Genomic DNA, 25,270 nt, shown 5'->3' with positions numbered 1-25,270 from the left:
GGGATGAACACAGAAAACAGGAAATATTTCATCAAGCGTCTGTCTGTTGATCCAATCACGGGAAGATTTGATCTATTGTATGAGGCAATCTGCATTTATTACAACTGAAAAGGGTCAAATGTATGACCTATACTCAGACAACTTATTTTTTGTTAAATACATGAATGAGTGTTAATACCACGTCTCAAAAGTCAGTTGTTGTTGAGAGTATCAGTGATGACGGACAGTTGCTGTATGTGTGCACACCATAGACCGTATGTAAAAATGCACATAGTCTTTGGATGGATGGATGGATAAAATAGCCACCAGGGGGCAACTCTGACATTTTTAATCAAGTGACATTAGGGGACCAGCAGAGAACATTTTCCTGAGGAGTTACTGGTCTCAATCGCGAGTTTCAGGTCTTTTTCTTTAGCACATGATGTCAATGGTCCCATTTAGAGCAAAACTACCTGCAAACTGTTTGTTAGCTCTAGCGTCAATGTCAAATAACATGACACAACATGACTTTGCATTCCACGTGAATTCACCATAACAATGTGTGTCTTTACCTCGTGGGTTTTGAAGAATGGGGAGATCTCCAGAGTGTCTCTAATTTCCTTCAGCCTGCTTAAATAATTATTCTGCAAAACAGCAACAAAAAAAACCCATCAAAATTCTGTTTTACTTCCTCGAGAATGTCTACATAGCATGTTTTCTTTTTACTTGTGGCATCATTTACATAAACCCTTAATTTATTTCAAAATAAAAGCTCACATTGTGCATGGGTGTACAATTTTGTAGTATTTTTAAAAGGGTCTGGAACCTTAATGGACAGGATTTCCTCCTCACATCACTGCATGTTTTACTCTTTTATCTCAGCGTGTTTAACAAAAAATAAATGGTTGAATCCTTAAATGAATGCTTTGTTCACACCAGCAAAGAACATTTAATGAAATGACTTCATAGTTCCATACACTCACCAGTGTGTCCTTATTTCCTTTAACAAAGTCATCAAAAGCCAAAGTAACTTGCTCTCTTGTCTTTGTCTTCTTAAAATCTCTGTTCACTGACCCATCCTCCTTCTGCAGATGAAATAAGAAAGAGATCCTTATTAGTGAGAGAAATGACCATGAGAGTATATTGACATTGGTAATTTGTATTTATATTCACATTTTAAACCTAAATAGCAACAAATACCCGGCTCCTTGTACAAAAGGAAGGATGGGGTGGAGGCAGAAAACAGGAGGATGTGAGGAAGGAGAAGGCACAGAGGAGAAAATTGACAAGAAAAGCAGATTTAAAAAAAACAATGGTGGGAGGAGAGGAAGCAGAGAGGGACATTTATTTTTAGAGCTTTAAAGCAGGGAAAGGTCTTTGACCACACCGACCAGAGTCATAAAATCCTTGATTCTGACAAACATGTCATTTCTGCGGTCACTTGACTGTACAAATCTGTTTATAGGTCAGAACAAGTGAATTCTTGGGACTATGAGTATGGTAATAATTACATAACTAACAGCGCATTTGTTCATTATTCATTGTATTTTTACTGCCATGTCTTTCACATGTGGGCCTCGGCGTACAACAGCATACACCACTGGGTGTGTGGCTCTGTCGCAGGTGTCCTGGTGGGAACAAGGCCTCAAACTCACAAAACGGAAATAACGACAATAAACCGTATTAAATAAAGTGTCTACATCTGGCAAAGCAGAAACAGAAATAGTAGGGAAACAGTTTAGAATTGTTAGTACCATACCACTGCATGAGAGCAGTGGTAGCCAACCAGCTGGTTTGTTCACAGTGAAATAAGTTAGCTCTTATTCTGCTGGCTGCCAGGCAACAAAGGAAAAGTTTGTTTCCCTTTATGGTTCAAGTCTGAGCACAGCTACAGTCGTCTCCCCTTTTCTTTCTTTCTTTATTTCTCTCTCACACACACAGAGGTTTGTGCATCTATTTTTGTTGGGACACTGCCTAAATAATCTTTAAGATTAAAAACGCTATTCACATCGTAACCACAACTGTAACCAGAGGCACAGAAATGTGGTTCTGCCTCATTAGGACCAAGCTTTGGGTATCCATGAGGACTACTGGTCCTGACAAGGTCAGTGTTTATGCCAGAAAAGGTCCCTATGAGGACACACAAATGAGTACACACAAACACACACACACGTCTTCGGTTCTGGGGATAACCTCAAGTGTCATGGCAACAGATCTCCAGGAGGCCGTGAATGTCCTTATATAGCCACAGCCCTCAAATAAAGACACAGAGAGAGATTTGTGTGTGTGTGTGGGTGTGTGTGTGTGTGTGTGTGTGTCACTGTCAGAGCCAGATGCCGATCCCTAAAGAGCTGCCACACACAGGCCGCATGTACGACAAAGGAACTCATGCACAAACATATACTTAGAGGAAGTTTCTGGTCAAAACAGGAAGTTAGATCATGCCCCTGAAGGATACACACACACACACACACACACTCTAAATACTACAAGAAAGAAGGGGAAGGACAGCCACACACACACACTCTCTTTGTAGGCCTCACCTTGACTCCTTCTATCCTAAATCCCAGCGTGGCTGTTGAGCTTATGGTTTCCCTCCACTGCATGTATCGAGGTTTGGTCACCGCCTTCTGCTCGTTCTCCTCTGATGAAGGCGCCTCGGGATCAACCTCCACCATTTTCTGGTACATGTCAGGTCTTGGAGAGGGCTTCTTACGAGCCTTGGTCAGCTCCTCCTCCAGATATGTTCTGGTAGGAGAAAAGCAGGGAGGATGATTTAGCCAATCATATGGTAAAACCACAGTGAAGCCATTTGCACATATTGTAGATGGGGGATTATTACACATATTTTTGGTGTTTCGAGTCTCAAGGACTTGACTCACCAAAGAGTCTGAGCAACATTAACACAGCAATGTTTCAATACCATATGACTATACTATGGTTTATCACGAAAAACGAACAAAAAACCTTTGAGTCTAAATGCAGTCGGTGTTCTTGTCCAAGTCTGAGTCATCATTGCTCAGATCTTAGTCAAGTCACCCGACTTAAGTTCATGTCCTGGACTTAAGGACAACATCTTTGCCTCCTTTAAGACCAAATAGTTGAGACAAATACAGTAACTAGAAGACTATTCTGTCATGTGATGGGTCTCTGCCTCACCTCACTCCCATCTTACAGTCCATCACACACGGAAAGTCAAACTCGGCCAGCAGATCCTCCATCTGGTTGTACTTTTGGCCGTCCTTCTCCACGTCTCCATGGTAACCCGGGACATACGGACGCAGCACATCCCTCATCAGAAGGGACAAGCAGCGCTGCTCGCAGTCACAGTGTTTCTAAAGGATAGCATCAGCAACTTAGCGACTTTGTAAAACTTTGAGTCACCAAAAACTTAACTTCACGACTTCAGTGCTGATTCAGTATCTGAAAAGAGTCTTTGTTGAAGAAGAGTCAAAAGGAAAAAAAGTGTGAATGATCTTACTTTTAAAATGCGGCCATTGGCTCCTGCCTTGAAGCTCCCTGGAAAATAAGAAGACATTGCTCTGTTTACACCACAAAGCCCCCCAAACATTATGCAAAATCTAGCCAGCAATTATCAGATTGTGTGTCTCATCACACTGTAGGGTAAGATTATAAATAGGGAATTAGACACTATAAATAAATTCCATGCCCAAACATCGTCCAACTACCTACTTGCTGTGTTTTCTCAGCCCCATCTTTATTTCCACAGTGTAACTGAGAGGACGGCCGTTGCCGTTTGTAATATTTTGACATTTGTAATTTGTGCGTCTGTGTGTCCACATGCCTGCGTGCCCGGCCAGTTGTATCCAAGGATATTTCTTCTTGAAGGACATGACAAACGGAGACCAGTGGACCATGTTCTTAATCTTCTTCCAAGACTTGTGCTGCAAACACAAAAGAACACAACACAAGCGATGATACGGGATGACCGGGATGTGATCTACTATCATTTAACATCAATGAATCATTAGCTCCATGCAAGTGTTTATGAATGCTTTGTGAAATATGAATTAAGCCAAGTGCATCAACACCTTGCCATGTGCAGAGGGGCTGCAAGATATGACAAAAACCAGTGATATGAAATAACGTTGTTGAATGATGCAATGACGATCTGACTTATAAATAAATACTTAAGTATACATAATGCAGGGCAATATTCATTAATAATATAAAAGGACTTGTTTTGTTTTTACCATAGAGTTTAAAATCACAATAGACTGGAGTTTAAAATATTCAGAATTTGATCGTCTGACATTTATTGGGCTAATTTGATTGGTATGATGTTTTTTGAATATTTATGTCTAACCCTAGTTTTAACCTAACCATCCTATCCTCCGAAATGAGGATAGGATGGTACTGGTCCTGAAAAGGTCAGGTGTTGTTATGCCAGAAAAAGGTCCTAAATAAGTAAGAAAAACAAGTACACACACAAACACACACTTAGTGGAGCATCCCTGGCCCTGGTGACGCAGTCGTCTTTAATCTATCCCCGTCTGTTATTTAAGTTGTTTCAGAACTGTTTTTAACTGAACTCTGGAGGATCAAGCTAGGGTTTCCCCTGGTAACACACACACACACACACAGAGAGAGAGGGAGAAAGACATCTGCTCAAATGCTCCCACACACACAAACAGACAGCCTGTTTCTCTCCCTGTCCCTGGCAGGGACACATTGACCTACCGAACTCCTGCCACACAAACAAACAAACACACTCACTCATTCATAAAAAAAAACGAAAAAAAAAAAACTCTGACTTTCCTCTCACTGGCCACAAAATGAAGCCCATTGTCCATTTCTCCTCCTCTCCATCTCATCTTTGACATGGAAAATACTTTTTTTTTTCTTCATCAGTTACATAAACGTAATATTTAACCATAGAATAGCTCCAGCTTGTTAAACACACATCTGACAAGGCCAGTAACTCGTCTTTAAATGGACCACCCGTCTGTTGTCACTCGATTGTCTTTACATATATCACTCTTATCCCTTTGTAAGTAAATGCAAAGTGATTACAGCATGTGCTACTTTCGCTGCTTGTTTCAACAGCTCGGCGAACGAGCGATAAATCAAACTATTACCGAGAAATATATTTTAAAAAAACAAAACAACCATCAGTTATGCCTGAGGCCTTTCAGGTGGGTACAAACGGCACTAGTAGCGACCTGTAGATGCAGCAGTTACTAAAAATATGAAAAGGAGTCGCGGTGTACATAAAAAGGGACCTCAAGTTAAAGGAGAGGAGATAAGAAACCAGAGGACCATAGAAGGAGAAATGTATTACCCTTGTCACATCATCTGGATCAGCTGATAGCGTGACTATCTATGGCTACACACACACATTCACGGGAGAAGAGACACATGAGGGTTTTTTCTCTGCCCCAGTGGAGGAGAGGGAGGAAAAAAAATACACACGTGTGCAGATCACATGTTGGAAAAATAATTCCAAGGTACTTTGGCTGAAATGGCTCTCAGAGAACAGCAAGCCCCGGGATTTCATCAGCCGTACTAGGATATGCCTTTAAATTGCAACAACAATCCACACAGCACAACCAACTTGGAATAAGTCCTGTGAAATGATTCTGTAACTTACTAAGAAAGAGACAACAGGTATTACATTAACAACATATGTTAAACAACATGAACTTTAAACACAAATAACAGATTAAGCTTTGACTTTGGCCACCAGGAAGACACATTTTTCATTCCTCTTCTAAATAAAAGTATCAGGCTACATCTTGACAAGTGGCCCCGGCCTGTACTTTTCTCCATCAACCCACACTTTAATCCTTCTAACATTTACTTATTTCCTTATAGTCACTGTGTGTGTGTGTGTGTGTGTGTGTGTGACAGAGACCGAGAGAGAGACGAGGAGGGCCAGAGAGAGTGAAAGTAAGACAAACGTCTGGACTGCCTCAAGTGTAAGTAATAACAGCCATTGCCTTGAGTTTGTAGAGACATTAAAATCCAACCAGAGGAACCGAGGACAAAAGAAACGGAGGGTGGGTTTGTCTCTGACACTAAAAAGAAAACACTGAAGGCTTTCAACTATCACAAACGCTGATATTGCCAGCGTTATTATAGCTCAATAAAATGAGCCGAAGAGTAAAGCTGTCAAACATGACTAAACAAGGACTAGATTGAGATAAAATAGGAGGTGTACTGATTTTTCTATGGCTGATGTTTTGAAATCAACGCTGATATGATGCAGATTTCTTTTTTTTGAAAGAACCATATGTATGTTCTGTCTCTCCAATCTGTATGTCGTGTCTGCACTACAGTGAACACCTACAAAAAGTATTTCTAAACTTAATATTGAATACATGAACTAAAACTAAACTTTTGGATGGAAGAAAATAAGTTTTAGAGACTGAGCACCACTGATCAAGTTTGCAAGAACAAATGTATGCGTAAATTATATAAATAAGTATCATAAGTGTCATAAATCGCCTCGAATAGTCTGTAATGCCTAAGTAGTCATTTCTCCCTCTAGTATAAAAACCCGAGAGAGTAATTGCAAGCCTTAGCAGCAGCAGCAGAGGTGACGGTACCTGGAGGTGGCTGGTGCGGAGGTGGATGAGGGCAAAGATAAAGATGGCTCCGACTGACACAACAACACTCATCAGCGAATACAGCCACGAGGACCACATCGTGGCCGGTGGGTTCTCTCTCAGCCGAGGAGTTTACTAATTCACCTAATTCACCGTTTATCTGGTTTATCTGTGCAGCTCAAACTCTGTCCCGAAACCTTGGCCAAACACACGCCCATCGCCGAGTCCCACACGATTTCCATGCTTGTGTGTGTGTGCAGAGACAAACAATTGTTGATGATTTGATAGGCAAAACAGAGGACAAACACAATCTGGGTATGCAAATCTTTGCACACAGGTCACAACTTTGTGAAAGTCACGGATGGAGCTGTGTGTGTCTGTGTGTGTGTGTGTGTGTGTGTGCGCACATGAGTGGGTGTTAAGTGTGAATACACACCACATTCTGGGAAAATAAAATAAATAAGAAAGGTACCTTTTGAACGTGTTTCTCTTCGTATGAATGTTTTGTGTATTTTGTCAGCGATTGTGCAAACCTTTGTCGTGTGTGTAACGTGTGCGAGACACAGATTGTGGAAGAAGCCAAGCGGCTGATGCGTCGTCAGCCTCTGTTTCACCACCGCTGTGTGAAACAGCACATCACATCTGACGTTTTTTAAAACCAAACACACACGTGACAAAGGTCTGGACATACTCTGCATGTGGTTTTACGCGCATGTGCGTCTTTTCACAGTGGGCAGATGTACCTGTCGTATTTGATAGCCTGGGAAAAACCATTTGCAAGAATGTGTCCGCATGAGGACGTGTGCGGGGTTTGTGCAAAAGGGAGATGAACTGCGTGTGAAATATTTGCTGTTTTACAAAAAAAAAAAAACACTTTTGGGACAATAGAGGAAATATAAATGAGGAAAGTGACACAAATGCAATACAAATCATGAAACTGTGGGGGAGAATTAAAAGTAGGACATTTGGACTTGCTTGTGTCCAACTTGTCACTAAAATCAAACTGTTCAGAAAGTTGTTTTTATAGCTAATAAGCAGTGCTTAACAAATTTATTAGACCACCACCCAAAGCCACAGCTGCCCTAAATTAACAGCATTGGTAATTTAGGGCATTTATGTTAATACACCATTATGTAGAAGCTCTTTAATCAAAATGATGTTTTTAATGCTAAATATAATATAATATAATAATTATTGTGTTTTAATGAATTTTCCCAATTAATTTTTTTGCAAAAAAAACTGAAACAAATAGTTATAAGTAATTTACTTGCATTCCTGAAGAGAAAAGTTTTAGTTTGAGTGGTTGAATGTTACGCTTGATTCATTGCTGACTTCTCAGAGAAGAAGCTCAGTGAGCCGACTTAAATTTCAGTTTGTTATTTTCCAAATAAAATAATAACATTTTTAGTTGTAAACAAGTTTTTGAAAGATTTCTAAAACATTGTGTGTTTTTATGACAGGCGGTCTAATAAATGTGGTATGTCTATATTGTGAAACTCTATCAAGACTGGGGTACAACTAAATTAAAATTACTTTTCTTAGTAATGAATGTCTATTGATTAATGAATTTGCACATTTTAGCACTAATCTAAATTGTGCACCATAACTTCAGTCATAGTTTTCTGATAAACAGCCTTGTAGGAAAGATTCTTACTTATACAATAGTCCTGTAAACTGTGGAGTTTTAGTGTTTTTAAACACACCTGAAAATCGCTATATGATCATCACTACTTATGTCTTGCTTTTATTTGGTGAGTTTATTGTCTCTGTTTGAGTGCTGTTGTTTATTTTACACTATACTCGGGCAGCCAAAGGGGGAAAAAAATGGGAGTTACTGCCACAACATGATTCCCCAAAACATGTGGTTTGGACCCAGCTTTATATGTGGTGTCGGCAGTCACCTTTCAATTTATTTAAAAGTAAGTTTACATTTTTAAAATGGTGGAAACCACCTGGACGTTTTTTTGGCTCAGTGCATTTCAGCAGTCTTTCTCTCTCTCTCTGTGTGTCTCGCTGTTTCTCGCTCCTATCTCTATCCCCAGATGAGCTGGATGACAAGAGGAGATCAGGAAAAACACTGAAGATTCCACTGAGAGAAAGAGAGAGAGAGAGAGAGAAAGAGAGAGAAAGAGAAAGAGAGAGAGAGAGAGAGAGAGAGGGAGGGGGGAAATGGTAAGCGAAGGAACTTCTTGCAGACAGGAAGTGGGGGGGGTTGCCGCTTGCCTCAGCGACAGTATTTTCCATATCCGCCGCTGACTACAAACAAAAGAACGAGTGAAAAAAGGGCCTTGCCCTCTGTAAACAACAAAATAGCACAGATGAAAAAAGAAGCACAGAGGTGAATGAGCATCGTGGGGTTATTTTTCAGCACACACATTTAACTGATTTAGTTAAACATGCATTAAAATGACTTGTTACTGGTCATGTTATGTCATTATTATATGTATTAATAAAAAAAGGAGTGGGGTGTCACAAACATGTTAAATGCTGAAAATGCATGACAATGTGGTTTAAACATGGTCATTGCGTATCACTCGTCTGTACGCAGGAGGGAGTGAAGGTGAGGCTGAAAGTGGTGAGAATGGTAACAGGAGAAAAAAAAAAACTTGGCCAAAGGGTAACTCTAGGTTACAAATAAATGTGTAACGTGAACAGGCAGGGGAAACACTGATGCATGCTGATGTTTTCGACAGAGAAGCACTGAGGAAACAACAAGCCTGGTATCGCTCACCACAAGGTCCCCATGCAGATACAAATACTGCAAAAGTCTGAGTCTGCAAAGTTAGGACTGACACACATTCAAAACACAAACACACACACACTGAGACAAAATTAAACTTCAAGGAGGGTGATGCAGGCGAAACAAAAATACTTGGCGAGTGCATGATGAAACTCTTAGCAACCAAAGACTGACCAGTGGAAAATTAGCCTTGCAGAACTGCCTTAGCTACACAAAAGGCGTGAAAAAGCGACACCTCAAAGAAAGAAAGAAAGAAAAGAAAAAAAGGGTGGTTAAATGTTTGTGATGTGGCGGTTCAGTTATGTTGTAACTAAAAAGTGTAGTCTGATAAGAAAGAGTTGTTTCCTAATTTAGGTCACAATGGAACATCGAAGAGAACACTAGAGAAAAGAGCATCCACTCTGAGACAATTTAACTTTCTTACTAAGCAGCAGTGACCTATAAACATGTCAGAGTTAATATGACAAGTTAACGGACATCTAGACTCCGAGCTGCACACCCGTGATTACTGCACGTTTCTGTTTGCATTCATATATCACATCAAGGCTTCCCCTGTGAATGAGTCTGACAGCTCTGAAACCAAGAGAAACCACACATCACTTCTGCACTGGATCCAGTACTAAAAGGTTCTCTTTGAGCCAAAGTGTCAGCTTCAGTAACGTCACGCTGCCTCACTCCTCAGTGGCCGGGGCAACTCGAGCACAGCACATGCGACATCACACAGAAAACCCCAAATAAAGAATTGACCGGTGTTTCCCCTTTCACAGTCCACACACACACACACACACACACACACAAACAAGAGTAAGACACACACCCATAAACCTAAAGACTTTCTGTCTTGCGCTCTCTCTCTCTCACTCACACACACACACACAGCTGTGAGAGGGAAACTCGTTTTGACGTCACAAAGTTGCTAGGCAACTTGGCGCTGTGGTAGTGAAGATTTTCCACTGCAGTACAAATGCTGTGTGTGTGTGTGTGCGTGTGTTAATGTGTGTGCAACTGTGTGCACGTCTCATTGTGTGTGTGCATACACGGGTCTGTGTGTTTGTGATGATATTTGGTGCTGACCCACTTGTGTTACAGTAATGACTTTTAGTCCAACACAAAAACTAACTCTTATCTAGGAAATGAGTTTCTTTCAAAAGTTCAACTAAAGCTGGAAAATAGGTGCTTTTATGTCGGCTCCTAAAAAAGGGATGTGAGTCACTGAGCCGAGGACAAGTCGTGTCTGTGTGGTGTGGACGGTCTTGTTTGTCCGTGTTGTGTCTGTGCGTACGCGGTTGTGTATCGTTTTGTGAAAAGCAAACGTGATGTTGCGGTGTGTCCAGGGTGTGTGTGTATCCGACTGCGTTGGGGGGAATCTTCATTCCAAGAGACGCATCTGTTTATATAAACGCAGCCGTTTATTTAACGGATGCGTCCTTTCAAGAACAATGACATTATTGGAATGCGTCCAACAAGGTAACACATCCACGGCTTTACTTACAGTGAAGAGAACATGCGTAACAACAACACACCATCTGCATCATTTATAGAGTGAACTTCATAAATCCTGCCCCACTTCCGTTCCACTGCAGCTTCTGCTCCACTAACTAACTAGTTTCTCTTGTCAATCTGGCTCTGAAACATGATGCTGGACTTAAACCTAAGGGCAGCAACATAGGGGTAACTGCAACTAGATATTAAACATAGTGCTGTAGAGTGCAAAAAGTTACTGTTTACTTTTGAAAATTTGAAAAATAATAATAAGTGATTTCCATAAATTGCAATTGTGGTCCAACATACAAACATTTGAAATGAATTGTGATATAAAATGTAGAAAATAACTGCATATGGAGCTGAAACCAGCGAATGCTTAATGTTTAATGTTTAATTGGTGACTGTAATTTATTAGAAAAGTACATTGGACAAAGATTTGTTCAGTTGTTCTTACATACAGCACTTCTTTTGGTTTACTTGTGGTTTTTCCTAATTATTTATACGCATCAACTTTAATTTCAAGATTCAAGATTTGTTCATTTGTCACACGAGAAGGTACATTGTCGGTGAAATTAAAATTGCGACACACCCCTATTGTGTTAAAAACAAGATACAATTTTTTTCATTTAAATTTAAATGAAGATAGAAATAAAGGTAATATAAAATCCCAAGTGAAGCCGATTTGAATATAAAGAAAACTGTAGCCAAGAAAAAATCTGAATAAAAAGTATTAAAAAAAACTGTACATAAAACTGCAATGTAACCAATAAGGTGATAAAGCTTCATGCACTTTAACTGTGCAAAAGTTCTTTATTGGCTTACATCTACATGTAACATTATACAAAAAGTTAATTGCATCTCTGTGATGTGTGTGTGTGTGTGTGTGTGGGTGTGGAAGCTTAGCAATAAATTAAACAGGAAAAACAAACTTGTTCATTCTGCATCTCATTCCACAGCAGTTTACTGACATTTCAGAAGAAGGAAAGGAGGAAGAAGAAGAAAACGAAGAAGTAGAAAAACAACAGATGCCAATCTATTGCAGGTGTCCTTCTGCTGCCAATTTACTACAACGAGGAAAAGACTGGCAGCACATGCATGCCTTCTAACCTTGGAGGAATGCCAAACAGTCAAAAGATTCACCAAATACTGTCTACATATGGCTCTGTTCACTTCCCAGCCTCTACCACTTAAACATGTACACTTTTAAAAATTACTTCATACACTCCAAACGCTAAAAAAAGTAACAGAATGGTAAAATCCGTGCAAATGCAAGACAAACCGTCAGCACGTCTGCAGTTACATTTTCCATTTCTTGCACATTTATTGCTATTTTTTTTTTTTTTTTTATCTTTTCTATAAATAGCACCCGAACTACACTATGACATCTGTGTTTTTCTTTGTGAATGTTTTAAAAGTCTCACAGAATGACAAATGTCTTTAAAAGTGCAGGGACCGGACTGTTAAAGCCATGAGAAGAGATGAAGAAGACATGTCTGGACGCTGCACGTGTAGAGCTACGTCCCCCTGCTCTGTCTTACTGTTAGACTCGATGTGTTCTCGTCTTCCTCTCTCAGTATCACTCCTCTTCTCTCTCGCCCTCTCCTCTCTCCTACATACCTCCCACACGAGTAAGCATGCCATATGTGTTTCTGCACGTTTGCCTCTTGCACACATCCACCAGGTTCTTATTCTGTACGGATCAAGGAACCATGACAAGCCGCAGACAGGAACATGAATAACTAACATGTTTGACATCTATGTGCTATGATGAGGGGGGAAATCCTGACAGAAAACCATTAAACAACTCTGTCCCTCGGTGAGCTGCAGTTCCATCAGGAGCTTGTGCCTCCTGGATACAGCAAAGAAAAAAAGAGGCCTGGAAATATGCAAAGAGCAATAAAAACAGTATTCAAATCCACCAGCCAAAGTCACTTGAACACATAGTTTGTAATCTCTATCACCTGGTAGAGCTGGGGCTTTGGTTTGGTATTTTATTAAATGTGCAGGAAAGCTGCAGCCACTTTGTAAAAAATGATGAATGGGACATGAAAAGAGTATTTCAGTTTCCTCTGCTGCTGCTGCTCAAAAATCAAGCTATCCTCAAAACACCATGTCTCAAAAATATATGCAAATCCTGCCTCGAGTGTGGGGTCAGAACGTTTTAAAGCTTAGACAAGATTCACAGTGACTCAGCAGATCTATAGTGTAAAGTAAACATGAGCACTTCATTTCCATATAGACCCGGTCACAACAAGTCACAAAGACGGACACTTTTTTGGGGATTTTTCTGAAATATTTAGACACAAGTACAAAATCAGTTACACAATCCTGCATGAAATCATGTTTCAAAGCTGCAGTAAGATGGCCTCGTGAACTTATGCTGGCTACAAATAAAAACACATCCAACCACCCACACACACACACACTCACAAACCTCTTTGAACAGCATCCAAACACAGGCAAAGTCTAAGTGTGTGTGACTGGCAGAATTATTTTGCTTGTCCCCCTTTTCCATCACACACCCTCACTTTACCCACCCACCCGCTCACACACACACACGCAGGCACACAGGTCGGGGCACAGAGCTAGCTTTGTTGCTGTGAATGTCAACCATTACTCAGGGAGTGAGCTCAGGCCAATCTGACACAGGAGCACCCAGTAACATGCACAGGCACATTCAAACACTCAACACACACACACAGACACTATTTGAAGAGCAATATGTAGCAGAGACAAATGATTTTCACTGATTATTTGTAAAAGAAGCATAAATTCTGCATGGTTTAGTGCATGTGCATGCACTAAACCATGCATGCAAATGCAGTTCCAAAAGTGCCTTTTCTTAAATATGATTAAGGTTCTTCTAAACACACAGACGCAGACACACTCCACTTACTGCTTTCTGCTGAGAACTGAGGAGCCCAGGGTTGAGAAGCTGCTCCCCTTTCTCGGTATCACTGGAAATATCCTCCTCCGACTCTTCCCAAGACGAGGAGAAACCGGCCGATGAGGCGGAGGACGACGACAGCTTCCTGAGGGAGCGCAAGGACGAGTTAGGCCCAGTGACAGGACTGGAGCCGGGGCTAGGAATGCAGTATAGCCCCTGGTCTGAGCCAAGGCCTTCAGAAGTCTGAAGCTGACTGTCCTGTCCATGATCAGTTATTATGACTGAAGGGATGGAGGGACAATGGTTGGAGGTCTGATCGGTCACGTCCAGCAAACACTGGGAGCTCTCACTGTTCTGTGTGTGACACATGGCAGGTGTTTCTGTGTTTGCCTCCAACCTGATCTCCTCTATCTGGAGTATCTGGGAGCACAGCTGGTTCTCTTTCTCCTCTTTCACCTCGCTCTCTGTCCAATTTTTTTTGCCTCCCAGAATCTGTTTGTTTTCAGTCTCCCATCTGTCTCTTCCTCCCTCCTTCTCCCTCAGCTTTTCGCCCTCGTTTTTCTCCCTGTCTGTTTTCACATTTGCATCTGACTTGTCGAGGGAACCCTGGACAACAAACGTCCCGTCTAAACACAGACTTTGCATTGCCGTTTCTGAATGGCTGCCATTTTGACCGACCAGAGTCTTATTCTCCGAGTTCATTGAAGCGGCGCTGCTGTCCTCCTCGCCTTCACTCCTTCCTCCGTTTGTCCTCTCTAGTAATGTTATTTCTGTCCCGTCTCTCCCATTTTGGAAAACGGAGGGAACTTGGCTCTGCTGTGGTTGGGTCATTAAGCATGTAAGAGCTGTTTTCTCTTGGCTGGGATGCGAAGGGTTTTGGTTTATTGATCGTCTTGGAGATCGGGGGCTGCGTTGGATCTCGCTGTTAAGCACCTGGGCACGAATCCCGGAAATGTGAGCCTCAAAAATACCAACTTTTCCTCTGACCTGAAAGACACACAGATAATTAATGTCCAAACACAGCTTAAAGTTACAGACAATTTCCCTTGTTTGGCAATAAAGTGATTTGGAAAAATGAACACATGGTTAAGCTACACACTTAGTGTGTGTGATTATTTCAAGTGTTCTACTCGTACTAGTGTAAGCTGGCCTTCAACAGAATGTATAAGGAATATAACAAACACATAATTAGAATTAATCTGATTAACTATTGTATTACCATGCAATTATCTACCAATCCCTGACACATTAATCACATTCTCATATATAACTCTGATGTGTACAATCTCTGATTTAATCGTATCTGTTCTGTTGGTGTTAGATGAGTGACAGCTGAATTTTGGTTCATTTCAATTAATCACTTGTGATTCAGTGATTGCCTTTTTAGATAAAGACCCACACTGGATAGTTGCACTAAGACAGGGACAAAAAAGAAGTAGAGATGATGGGAGCCACAACCTCGACGTTCTGCAGCTCCCTGTGAATCTGCAGCAGCTGCGCCTGGCGTCTCCTCTCATCTCGCCTCCACCCCTCCCCTGTCTCTCCTCCCCTCTCCTCCTGGCTGTCTCCTTCCCCGCTGTCTTCGCCACTGGGCGAGCTCAAACGTCTGACCCGCTGACCCACATTGACTCCTAGGAGCTCCGGGCTTCGTGGGGAAGGGGAGGGGGAGCGAGTGCGAGGGGCGGGGCTTGGGCAGAGCAAGGACGAAGGGGGGAACACAAAGGTTTGACCAACAGATGTTGGACTCGTCTGGAAAAGGAGTAAGACATTATTAGCCGCACTTCAAAACTCACTTAATACTTAATGGAATTCCCATTAGGGCTTTAAAACTAAATCTAGTTACCTTGGGGCTGGTTGGGCTGTAAAGACCTCCACCCAGTAACTGGCAGTAGGTGCTCCGATCTGGCACCGGTAGCACAGGTCGGACAGCGGAGTTGGTTCTAGTTCTGGTGGTGGTGCTAGAGGAGCCCGGTGGGGTGTGGAACTGATTACTGCTGCTGAGGAGAGGAGAGAAGAGATTTTTGTCGGTCAAAATCAAACCATTGGTACAAAAGGCTTCTCACAACGCCACTCCACGTCACCTCTGTTCTGCACGACACGCGAGTTTAGTTCTCCTGTTGTCATGTAACATTCCTGCACTGCACACAGCAAGTTATTTGTTTTACCTCACAACTAAAGGAGGCCACAGCAACATTGCCAACGCTGTAGATAAATGCTTCTTGTCCCCAGCCATTGCTGCTGCTGCTGTATACACACAAACGCTCCCTCCGCCAGGTTTGATAGTATTGTATCAAACCTAAGACGCAGTATACAAAGAACGTCACGTCATTTCTGGTCTCGAAGACCAAACAGAGGCAGAGTAATAACATCGACAAAAGTTACTACTCAGCTTTAAGGTTGATCCACTTTTTTTTATGAATTATGAAAAAACATCATAAACTTCAATTACAGATTGAAAGAAAAAAAATGCTGCTAAGCAGACATTTTATTCAACATTTGTTTGTACTATAACTCATCAATACAACTTTGTATTTATAACATTGCACTGTGATATATCAAGAATTAAACTGCTTTAACTAAACCTCTCCAGGAAAACAGTGAAGTCTTGAATCAGCTGACCTGTTCATGACTCCAAGGCTGTTCAGGTTCAGGGCAGAGGCTGCCATCCCCGCAGCCAGGCCAGGGGCTTTGAGTGCTGGGTACACATCTGAATTACTCCCCCGAAAGCTGCAGGGAGGGCTAGAGAAGAGCCTTCACTGCTTCCTCCACATTCAGGCAAGAGCAGTCGCTTCACACTGACACACGATCTGAGCCGAGCACTGAAAAATGAAAAGCATCTGTAAGAAAAATTATCATAAGAGTGATTAGATGGAGCATAAAATGAAAGATGTTGGAGGTTTAGGGTTAGACCAAGAAATAAAGAAATTACCAAAAAATAAAGTGTGGCAGAGAGGGATTGGAAGAAAATAAAAATTAGTACGGCAAAGTTCCACCCAGCATAAAAACTTTTCCTTCTTTTCAACCAATTTTCCCTAAAAGCAGGGATTTTGAATCAAACAGCTGTTTCATAACACAGCCCAGTGTTTAGTCCTCTCCGTGGACATTGTCTTCCTTCCTATCCAACTACTCGACTGGTAATTCTACACCAGACTGACTCTGAAACCTCTTGAGAGAGGTTTTTTTTTTTTTTTTTTTAAATATATTTAACTAAATGAACATTTCCCCTAATCTTGTTTAAACAATCACCAACACGACTTTGTTCAGGCACAACATGACAGTCGCCAAGCGCTCTTCTCAAACTGTGCTTGTTTGCTTCAGTCTGCAAATTCAATAACTTCAAGGCAACATTCTTTCTGGGAGAAAATGAAGGAGGCAGGTCACATGGAAAAGGGTGCAAGAAAATTGACTAAGGCATGAAGCAAGGAGGCAGAGAGGTGGGTGGGGGCAAACAGATGAAAAAAAAGAGGCAGCAGAATTTAACACAGGCGAGGAAGAAGGAAGATAAAACTACAGCTGATCTGTGGAAACTCTTTAATAAGTGATGCTGATTAAAAAGGGGTTAGAGCCACTGAATTTCCACTTCTCTTTTTTTGCAACACTTAAAACATAACCAGGAGAGCTTGGTTTCAAGAACAATCAAATACTGGGCTTTCTATTTTAACAGTGGAGGAGGTTAGTTTCTCATCAGTCACATTCGGGAACCAAAACTTAGTCAAGTCAATACTCGAGAACATGCTTCTGTGAAATGTTTATTGTAAAGCGATGCTTTCGGGCTTTCAGTTAAATGCAGGCGTTGACCCGGATTCGTGTTTTATTTGTTTATGTTGCGTATGATCCGCTGTGGCGAGCCCTAAAGGGAGAAGCCGAAAGAAGTAGAGGAAGATTTGCTAACAAGTTGTGTTGAACTATGCAAATGCTGCGAGAACAGTCTGTTCATCACTTGCAGAAACGGCTCATTTTTACAAAAACTGCTTTGAAGGTTGAGTCTCGAATACTTAAGCGTTAATCGTTAAAGACTCCAACTGCTGCTTAATTGTCATTTAAGATGTAACCATCACAATCAAAGGATTTGTACCTCCATACAGAGCTGTGAAAAATCAAGAAACACTTTAGACCATGGGAAAAACATTTCATTTCTCAGTTTGATAACATTGGGAAGCAGCATGGGATCATGTTTGGTTCCGCCTGTTTGTTTGCTTTTTACGAGAACGTCAGTGTCAGAATGTGCCGTCATGAAGCGTTATTGGCAAATACAAACAACAACTAGCAGTAATGAACATTTCCATCCTCGCTCTGATGTTTTATGGGTTTGCGTCACAAGTTATAGAGACAGAAAAGACAGATTTAAAGAGTGTTAGGGATGTTTTGGCTAATCGGAGTACACACAATACTCCAGCTGCCTGCCACAGTGCAAACACATGCAGCATGAATGAGTGCAACGGTTGTTTATCTCTGTATGATGGCCCTGAGACTTGTCCAGCGTGAACTCTGCCTCTCACCCAATGTCAGCGTCAGTGGAGACTCCAACTCCCCCTGTGACTCTCAGCGGATACACGGTATATACATGGATGTGAGTGACGCAGCATGGTCTGCATAGAAATCAGCTAAACTGATGGAAGCTCCCTGTGTTTTCAAATTCTTTTCAGTCCACAGCTCGAGCTCATAGCAAACGTTTAGCTCCAGCAAAAGTAGCCTGTGTGTGGTGAGCTTCCAGTCACTGCCCAGAGATGTATTTTGATTAAAGTGAAGACATTAGTCCGTGGAGAGCAATGTAAACATGGGATTTCCTAGTTGGGGGGAGTGACGCAGTTAGAAAGAGGCAGGAAACAATCTGAATGGCTTGAGTCTCGAGTGGCTCGCTAACCACCAGCGCAGCCTCTTTCACAGTGAATAATCACTTCTCTATGTTGATTAGACACAAACATCCACTGAAGATTTTTTATAAAACAACACAGAGGCCCACAGAGGACGAGGAAGCCTTAAGAGAGAGGGAAGGAGTGAACTGAGAGAGCTGGGTGACAGAATGAAGAGTGAAGAGGAAAGAGGGGTGTTTAAAGGCTTTTTTTTTTGGATTAGTTGTCTATACTGAATCCTTCATGCAGAAGTAGTGGATTTACTTTCTGTGAAATGGCTCAGCAGCACAAAGACGCAAGTTCCCGCTGCCTGTTGCACACTGGTGGCTTCATCACAAAAACGTGTTTTCGTCTGCGTGCTAAAGGGAACTTTTCATGTGCCAAAAAAAGTCCTGTTTACCCAGAGAGAAATTATAATCATACAGATACAAAATATAATATTAAAATGTGTTAAGCAAATGTCTATTTGAACAGCTTCGAGACAGTTTGTCCCAAATGTTATTATCCAGTTTTTGTCTGACTATTCTAATGAAGGTTATGAGACAGTAGGAGAAAAAAAAACATAGAAGACACACATTACCCCACAGAAGCTTAAACAGGTGCAGTGTGAAGAAAACACGAAGCGTGTGTGTGTGTGTGCGTCTCCCTTTAAGATACTAGCACCCATTAGAAACAGCCATGACACAGAGAAGCCAAGCATCAGTCTGACCATGACTTTGCACAGTGTTAATATGCCATATACTCCTCAATAATAAATAATAAGGAACAAAATGTAGCTATGTAGATACTGACTGGAATAAGTGCAGCCTATAATGTCAGATTGAGTGGGACTGAGTGAGTATTCAAACAGTCCACTTGCCTACACAAGTGGGCATTAAACCTACGTATAGTTCACTGGTGAAAAATAAACCATGGCAACAAAAAAAGTTACATTTTAAGTAAGCCGACTGTTGACTAAGGCGATGAGACGATTAAAGGGAAATACCTTTTGTTGTATTATGTTAAGAGTGAGACATGATATACAGTATGTCCGTTTGCAGGATTAGTCTAGATTAGTTTTTGTGTAAATGTAATCAGGTCTGTCAGAAATCAAACTCAACACATGGGTGTTTGTTTTACTTATAGCATGTAAACCTCCTTAACAGTATTTCTGGACACTCTATTATGTGACATACGATGAACTGTATATGAAAACTGCAACACAAAACTGTAAATATCATAACAAAATTGCAGGACTCAAAACTAAAAACTAAAATTCAGGCTCAGTGAGGGAAAGGGACATGAATAGTAAAGATTTTAGTATTAGTATGTATGTATCTGCAGCTACGAACTATAACTATATTCTAATTAATCAACAATTTGACTGATATAAATGTAATACATGTAGAATAAAATGCCAAAAATTAGACTGCAGCTTCAATATGAGCACATTCTGTATTTCGCTTACATGAGCGCTGAATTATAATGTAGATTTTGCACAAAACAAGCTGACCCCTGAATCATAATGTACAAAAGTTGCTTGCTTTTTATTGACCACAAGTCCTATTCTGTAATGAGAATGATATTTAATTTTTTTTTTTTTAAATGATGCAATCTAATAATCTTAAGTGAGAACATGGTGCAAATATTGGCTTGCTGCAACTTCTTGCCAATATGGACTCATTTTCTTTCATGTAGATTGAAGATAATAATATAATATAAATAATTAATTCTGCCCGGAGTCAAACAGGCGCAAACATTTGTTCAGCTCGGGAGAGAATTTGCGGAAAATCTGGAAAAACCTGAGTGTCAGTTATTTAAAAAGTCAATGTTTGAGTTTCAGCTCGTCGACATAATTGAAGTTTTGCATACAGTCTGCTGCAAAGGAGCTGCAGCCAAAACAACCCCACACGAGATTATTGGAAATAAATGCAGTTGAATCCCCCCTGACTTTAATTAAACATGTACGTGGATGAGGAGGGAGGACTACTTTCCATGTGCACCACAGAGACAGAGGTGCGTTATAAAAGTGTAATAAACTTCATCTAAGATATGACAGCACGAGCTGCTTTATCTTACCTCAGTCCTCCGAGGCTTCCGTGGGACAATTTCCATTCACGGCACTGAGTGATGTGAGTGTCACACACCAGACAGCAGCAGCAGCAGCAGCAACAACAAGACGCCGTGGATGATTTCTCACTGCTGTGTCTCACACTCCCGAGCTCAACACTAACACAAATACACGCAGGTTTGTCTGCGTGGACAACTCACACTCTCCTCATCGTTTTTGTCCTACATTGACAAACTTGTTCGACGTGACTGCGGCTCCTTCTTCACATTTTCCCACACGCGCACAAGAAAACTCCTCCACAGAAGATTCAAAATGTCTCTCTCTGTCTGTCTCTCTGTCTCCTCCACGAGCAGCTTGTCCCTTTCTTTCTTTCTAGTGTCTCGAAACTTTAAAGGCTTCCGCGTTAAACAGTGAATTCCTGTCACTCTCTGTCCTCAGAAGAAAGAAATACTTTTACCACAGTTTTGTGTTGTCACGCGTGTGTGTGTCTCTCTCCCTCTTTCTCTGTGTCTCTGCCGCTGCTGCTGTTGCTGCTCGTAGTAAAAAGCGTTGGTCTGAAGCCGGAAGCGACCAGGCATTCTCTCTCTCTCTCTCTCTCTCTCTCTCTCTCTCTCGCTCACTCTCTCTCTCTCTCTCTCTCACTGTGCCTCACGCACGTGCAGCCACTGATAAACATGACGTGCACGAGCGCGTGCGCGGACTTAATTAAAAAATGAAAGCACAAAGAGTTACAGAACGATTGTGTGTCCGCTACACACATATTTGTGTCCGTCTATTGATGTTCTCTAAATAGACTATTGTATTCGAGTGTGTGTGTGTGTGTGTGTGTGTGTGTTATGTTTTGGTTTAAGTTGTTATTCTTTATTAAAGCACCCTTTGTTTATTCTACTATTTAGTTTACAGTGATACAGAAACGTATTTGAAACGTATTGTACTGCTTTGCCGGAAGAACAGAAGGCAACATAAATGTGTTTAGGGGGGAAAAACAGTACATCACGATTTACTTTAAAGCTGCAGTCCGTAACTTTTGGGAATTACCTTAAAGGAATGCTTGAGTTAAAGTACGTTTTTTTTCGTTAGCAACAAAGTTGCAACTTTCTAACTACTTTCCGAGAAGGAAAGCCACGCGAGTAAACTTCATCTCGCTGTATTTACTGCCAGTCTGCTTGTAGACACAGTGAGAAACCACACAGACACAGAGTCACAGACAAGAATGAGCTGTAGTTGTGCAGTACAGCTGACTGTGTGCAGAACAATCACTCATCTGTTCATTCAAGTAAAAATAGTGTCTAGTGGAAATATATTTTGTTTTCTACTCTATTTTCTATTTCACTCCGCCGTGTCTGAAGACGCTGAGGACAGGACGTGTTCTTGTGATATCTAACGTCTTTTCAGGCCTACTTTATATACTTGTCAACACTGCCAAACAATCTCCACAAACAAGAGACGATTTCCTTTTTTTCTAAAGTAGCGTATTTGCTGTCTACACATCAAAAATGACTGTTTCTTGTTTCCATGTGGACGAAACGCCAATATGATTAAAAACAAAAAACAAGAAAACATAGGCATATTCAGCTACACCTGTTTCCGTGAGGACAGGCCCCGAAAAAACTGCTCTGTCACGCAATACTATCAGATCTGACTGAGGGAGCGTTTGGGTGTATACAGTGGCAGAGCAGGGGTGGGCGGAGTCAAGAAGATTTGGGCTTAGCCATTTGTTTATGTTTAAAAGTTACATCCAACCATTCATCCTTTACTGGGGAGCTGAAAGCCTGGGTCCAAAAACCTTTATTTTAAATATTATTTCATTATTTTAATCACAAATAATGCAATTCAATATAAAGAATGTGTGTTATTTATTTATCTCAGAGTTCGGATTATAACGCAAAGTTAATCTGTCTGTCTTGATTTCGTCTGCTACGTTAGGACAGTACTGGCCTATGTAAGCCCATACTTCAGTTGTTTGTTGTTGTTTTAAGTGAAAGATGCATAAAGCTGAAACAGAGAGGACATAGAACCTCGACTGAGGCGGTTTTAATGAAAAAAGAACTAGAACAAATTTGCATTATTGACGATGGAGCACAGTTATATTGGCAGGAGGAGTACATCATTATTTACTTAAGTGACTCCGCCCAATGTGTAATTTATTTTATTACACATTAAAGTTAGCACGGAAGCGTACACAGTACTCGTGATGAAACTACTTTTTCAGAGTATAATATTTAATCGTTATTAGTTTTTACAAATGTAGTTACGTGTTCCATTTTACAGGTGAAATACATTCAGTTACTACACTAGTGCAATTAAGATTAAGTGAATTAAAATGTACATCATTTCATTTAAAACATGGAACTTTTAATTTTAATTAATCATTTTAATTACTTGCACATTGTTCATGGGCTTGGTTTTTGTTAATAGCTTGCACACCACCGACACGCACACATACGACAACTAATTTGCCGTAATTAACCCTCGGAAATTGTCAACGTGTCACAGAGGGGAAATTCCAGCGAGCCCATGATGATGACTTTAGGTTGACTGTGTGCCAAGTGATTTGGATGAACTTGAAAGGGAAACCTCACACAGGTGTTCTCTTAGTTCAAACTATGTCTCCACTGAACATTGGGTGATGTCGCAAACTCTTTAATGACTTTAATGACAAACAATGCTCCATTCATTCATTCATCCACTCGTCCATTGTTCTGTTAACCACTCTGTCTGTGCAGGTGGAAAAAAAACCCTCAAAAAACTATGAACAGAAGAGTCTTCAGTCGGAAAGAATGGGACTGAAATTAAAAGATTAAAACCATTTAACCCAGTCATGATGTCTCATCTTGTCTCAATGGCTTATAATACCTATAATATTTAAATCATTCCTATGCTTACATTGTGAATATGGTATGTTTTGTAGTTTTGTTTGAGTAAATATAATCATTCATATCAGTAAATAATTGCTTACTCTTGGTTTGGATGTTATTTATTTGACTGAATTTTGTAATAAATAAAAAAAGAACCTTCCATTCACAGACATTGAACATATGGACTGTGAAAGCATCTGTAAATTGTGGGCTGAATCTTTTTTCCAACTTTGTTCCAGATAAAAATAAAACTGTAACTTTTGAAATAACAGGTTGATTAGTTTGCCATGTGTATACACCTCAAAACCAAATGGGAAAAAAACAGTTGCCTTTGAATAGCCTTGGTTTAAAACCAATGCTGATTCAAGGATGTCACCTACAGTAAATCAGGGTCAGATGGTCTTGAGGGAGCAGAGTGAAAACAGAAAAAGGCAGATGGACCTGTTTTTGCAATCACAGAGAGGAAGGAGTTGGAAAAGAAAGAGAGGAGATTGATCAGCTTGTTTTACAGACATGGATGGGTATTAAACTCAGATGATGAATACCCTGATTGTCTTGAAGATTGAAGTGCAGATGTTGATGGCGGAAAGGAGAAGGAAAAACAGTGACCTCCCAGCAAGAACACAGCAGACGTTAAAACTTCAGTCTCCGAGAGGGATTTGCTTGTCACCATAGAGACCAGGAGGATAAAAGAAGATACAGTTCTTTCCACTGTCTCTGAGTCAGGAAAACACACGTGTCAAGTTTGTCTGTGATGTGTGGGGGCAGAGTCTGGGCGACAGGTGGCCACTGGGAAAATCTGACGGCTGCGTCGTGAATTTCTTACATGATGCGTTATAAACATAATGCAAATGTTTTCATGTACTGAAATAAAACAAAGTTTGTAATCATATCTATGAATGTACATCCACATGGGTTGGTAAGCTGCCTTTGGGATATAATCCGATCATAGTAAAGGATAAATAAAGGAATATATTTGAAGACAAACTGATGTTTTGTGAACAAAATGAGGTTCTAAATTAAGGAAATGTTAAAAAAAATACCAGTTAGAATGTTGTTTACTGGAATACTATGCAGTAATGTTGGCAACATGAAAGTGAAAGGTCCGGAGTCAGCTGTATCAGCGGTACAATATCTATAATTATGTATTCATTTGTTATATTTAACAGCTGAAACTAAGAACTATCGTGATTTATTTTTTTTAATCATGTTTACATAAGGAGTGGGTCCTGTGCCATGTTTGCATCAAGCCCACACCTGACAAACCAAACACTCAGGCCTCTCATGTTTTTATACCTGAAGAAAGAACACCTGCAACAACCTTATTTGAGAGGGAGGGGCTTTCAGTTGTTTGCAATATGTAATGCCACCACTAGAGGGATGTCATACTTATCCAAAAGTGAGCTATTTTGAAGCAATATTGAAGCACAGAAATGGACATTGTACAATTAGTTTCACCATTTTTATGATTTAATTTCACAACGGCTGTCTCTTACGACATTTGTCAGGACGCGAGACACTGTTTCTTCACAATCAGCCACTGTATTAAGCTGGAGTGAATTTTCCTCTCTGCTCTTTTGGTTTGAAAAACACAAAATTCTTCACATTGTTTCCAGGAAGACATCAGCGTGGCTGTTTGACTTTGAGTAGGGTGAGAAAGAATGACTGCATGGTCTAACATGTGAGGAGAGCAGGGCTCCTTCAGTGCTTTATTCTGGGATAACCACACGCACATCACTATATCTGCGAGATTGAACTGTTTTTTATTATTCACTACTGGCTAAAGTGAAGCTGTAGTGAGACTCTTGTGATACACCGAGGAGCTGCTGCCCTCTAGTGGTCTCTCTAT

The 25,270-nt window shown here is 40.8% G+C and overlaps 1 protein-coding gene across 5 annotated transcripts in view; it reads right to left on the bottom strand.

Moving 5' to 3' along the window:
* itpkb (inositol-trisphosphate 3-kinase B) overlaps positions 1–25,270 on the bottom strand; it is a 33,767-nt gene that overhangs the window by 3,238 nt on the left and 5,259 nt on the right. The window contains exons 1-11 of one of the 5 annotated variants that reach the window (XM_058613290.1): positions 20,572–21,115; positions 16,280–16,479; positions 15,504–15,654; positions 15,119–15,409; positions 13,670–14,647; positions 3,781–3,884; positions 3,461–3,494; positions 3,139–3,314; positions 2,523–2,727; positions 963–1,064; positions 552–623 (exon numbers count right to left, since the gene is read on the bottom strand). In XM_058613290.1, the coding sequence (XP_058469273.1) occupies positions 552–623; positions 963–1,064; positions 2,523–2,727; positions 3,139–3,314; positions 3,461–3,494; positions 3,781–3,884; positions 13,670–14,647; positions 15,119–15,409; positions 15,504–15,654; positions 16,280–16,326 (2,160 nt within the window). In that variant the 5' untranslated portion in view covers positions 16,327–16,479; positions 20,572–21,115. Of the gene's footprint in view, positions 1–551; positions 624–962; positions 1,065–2,522; positions 2,728–3,138; positions 3,315–3,460; positions 3,495–3,780; positions 3,885–13,669; positions 14,648–15,118; positions 15,410–15,503; positions 15,658–16,279; positions 16,498–16,589; positions 16,765–20,571; positions 21,116–25,270 lie in introns of those variants that run through there. The other 4 variants (XM_058613287.1, XM_058613286.1, XM_058613289.1 and 1 more) reach the window with 4 other exon arrangements.

Source organism: Solea solea, chromosome 17 (assembly GCF_958295425.1).
Source record: "Solea solea chromosome 17, fSolSol10.1, whole genome shotgun sequence".
Classification (NCBI taxonomy): Eukaryota; Metazoa; Chordata; class Actinopteri; order Pleuronectiformes; family Soleidae; genus Solea; species Solea solea.
The sequence above is the reverse complement of the archived record's forward strand: the minus strand, read 5'-3'. Positions and strand labels throughout refer to the sequence as shown.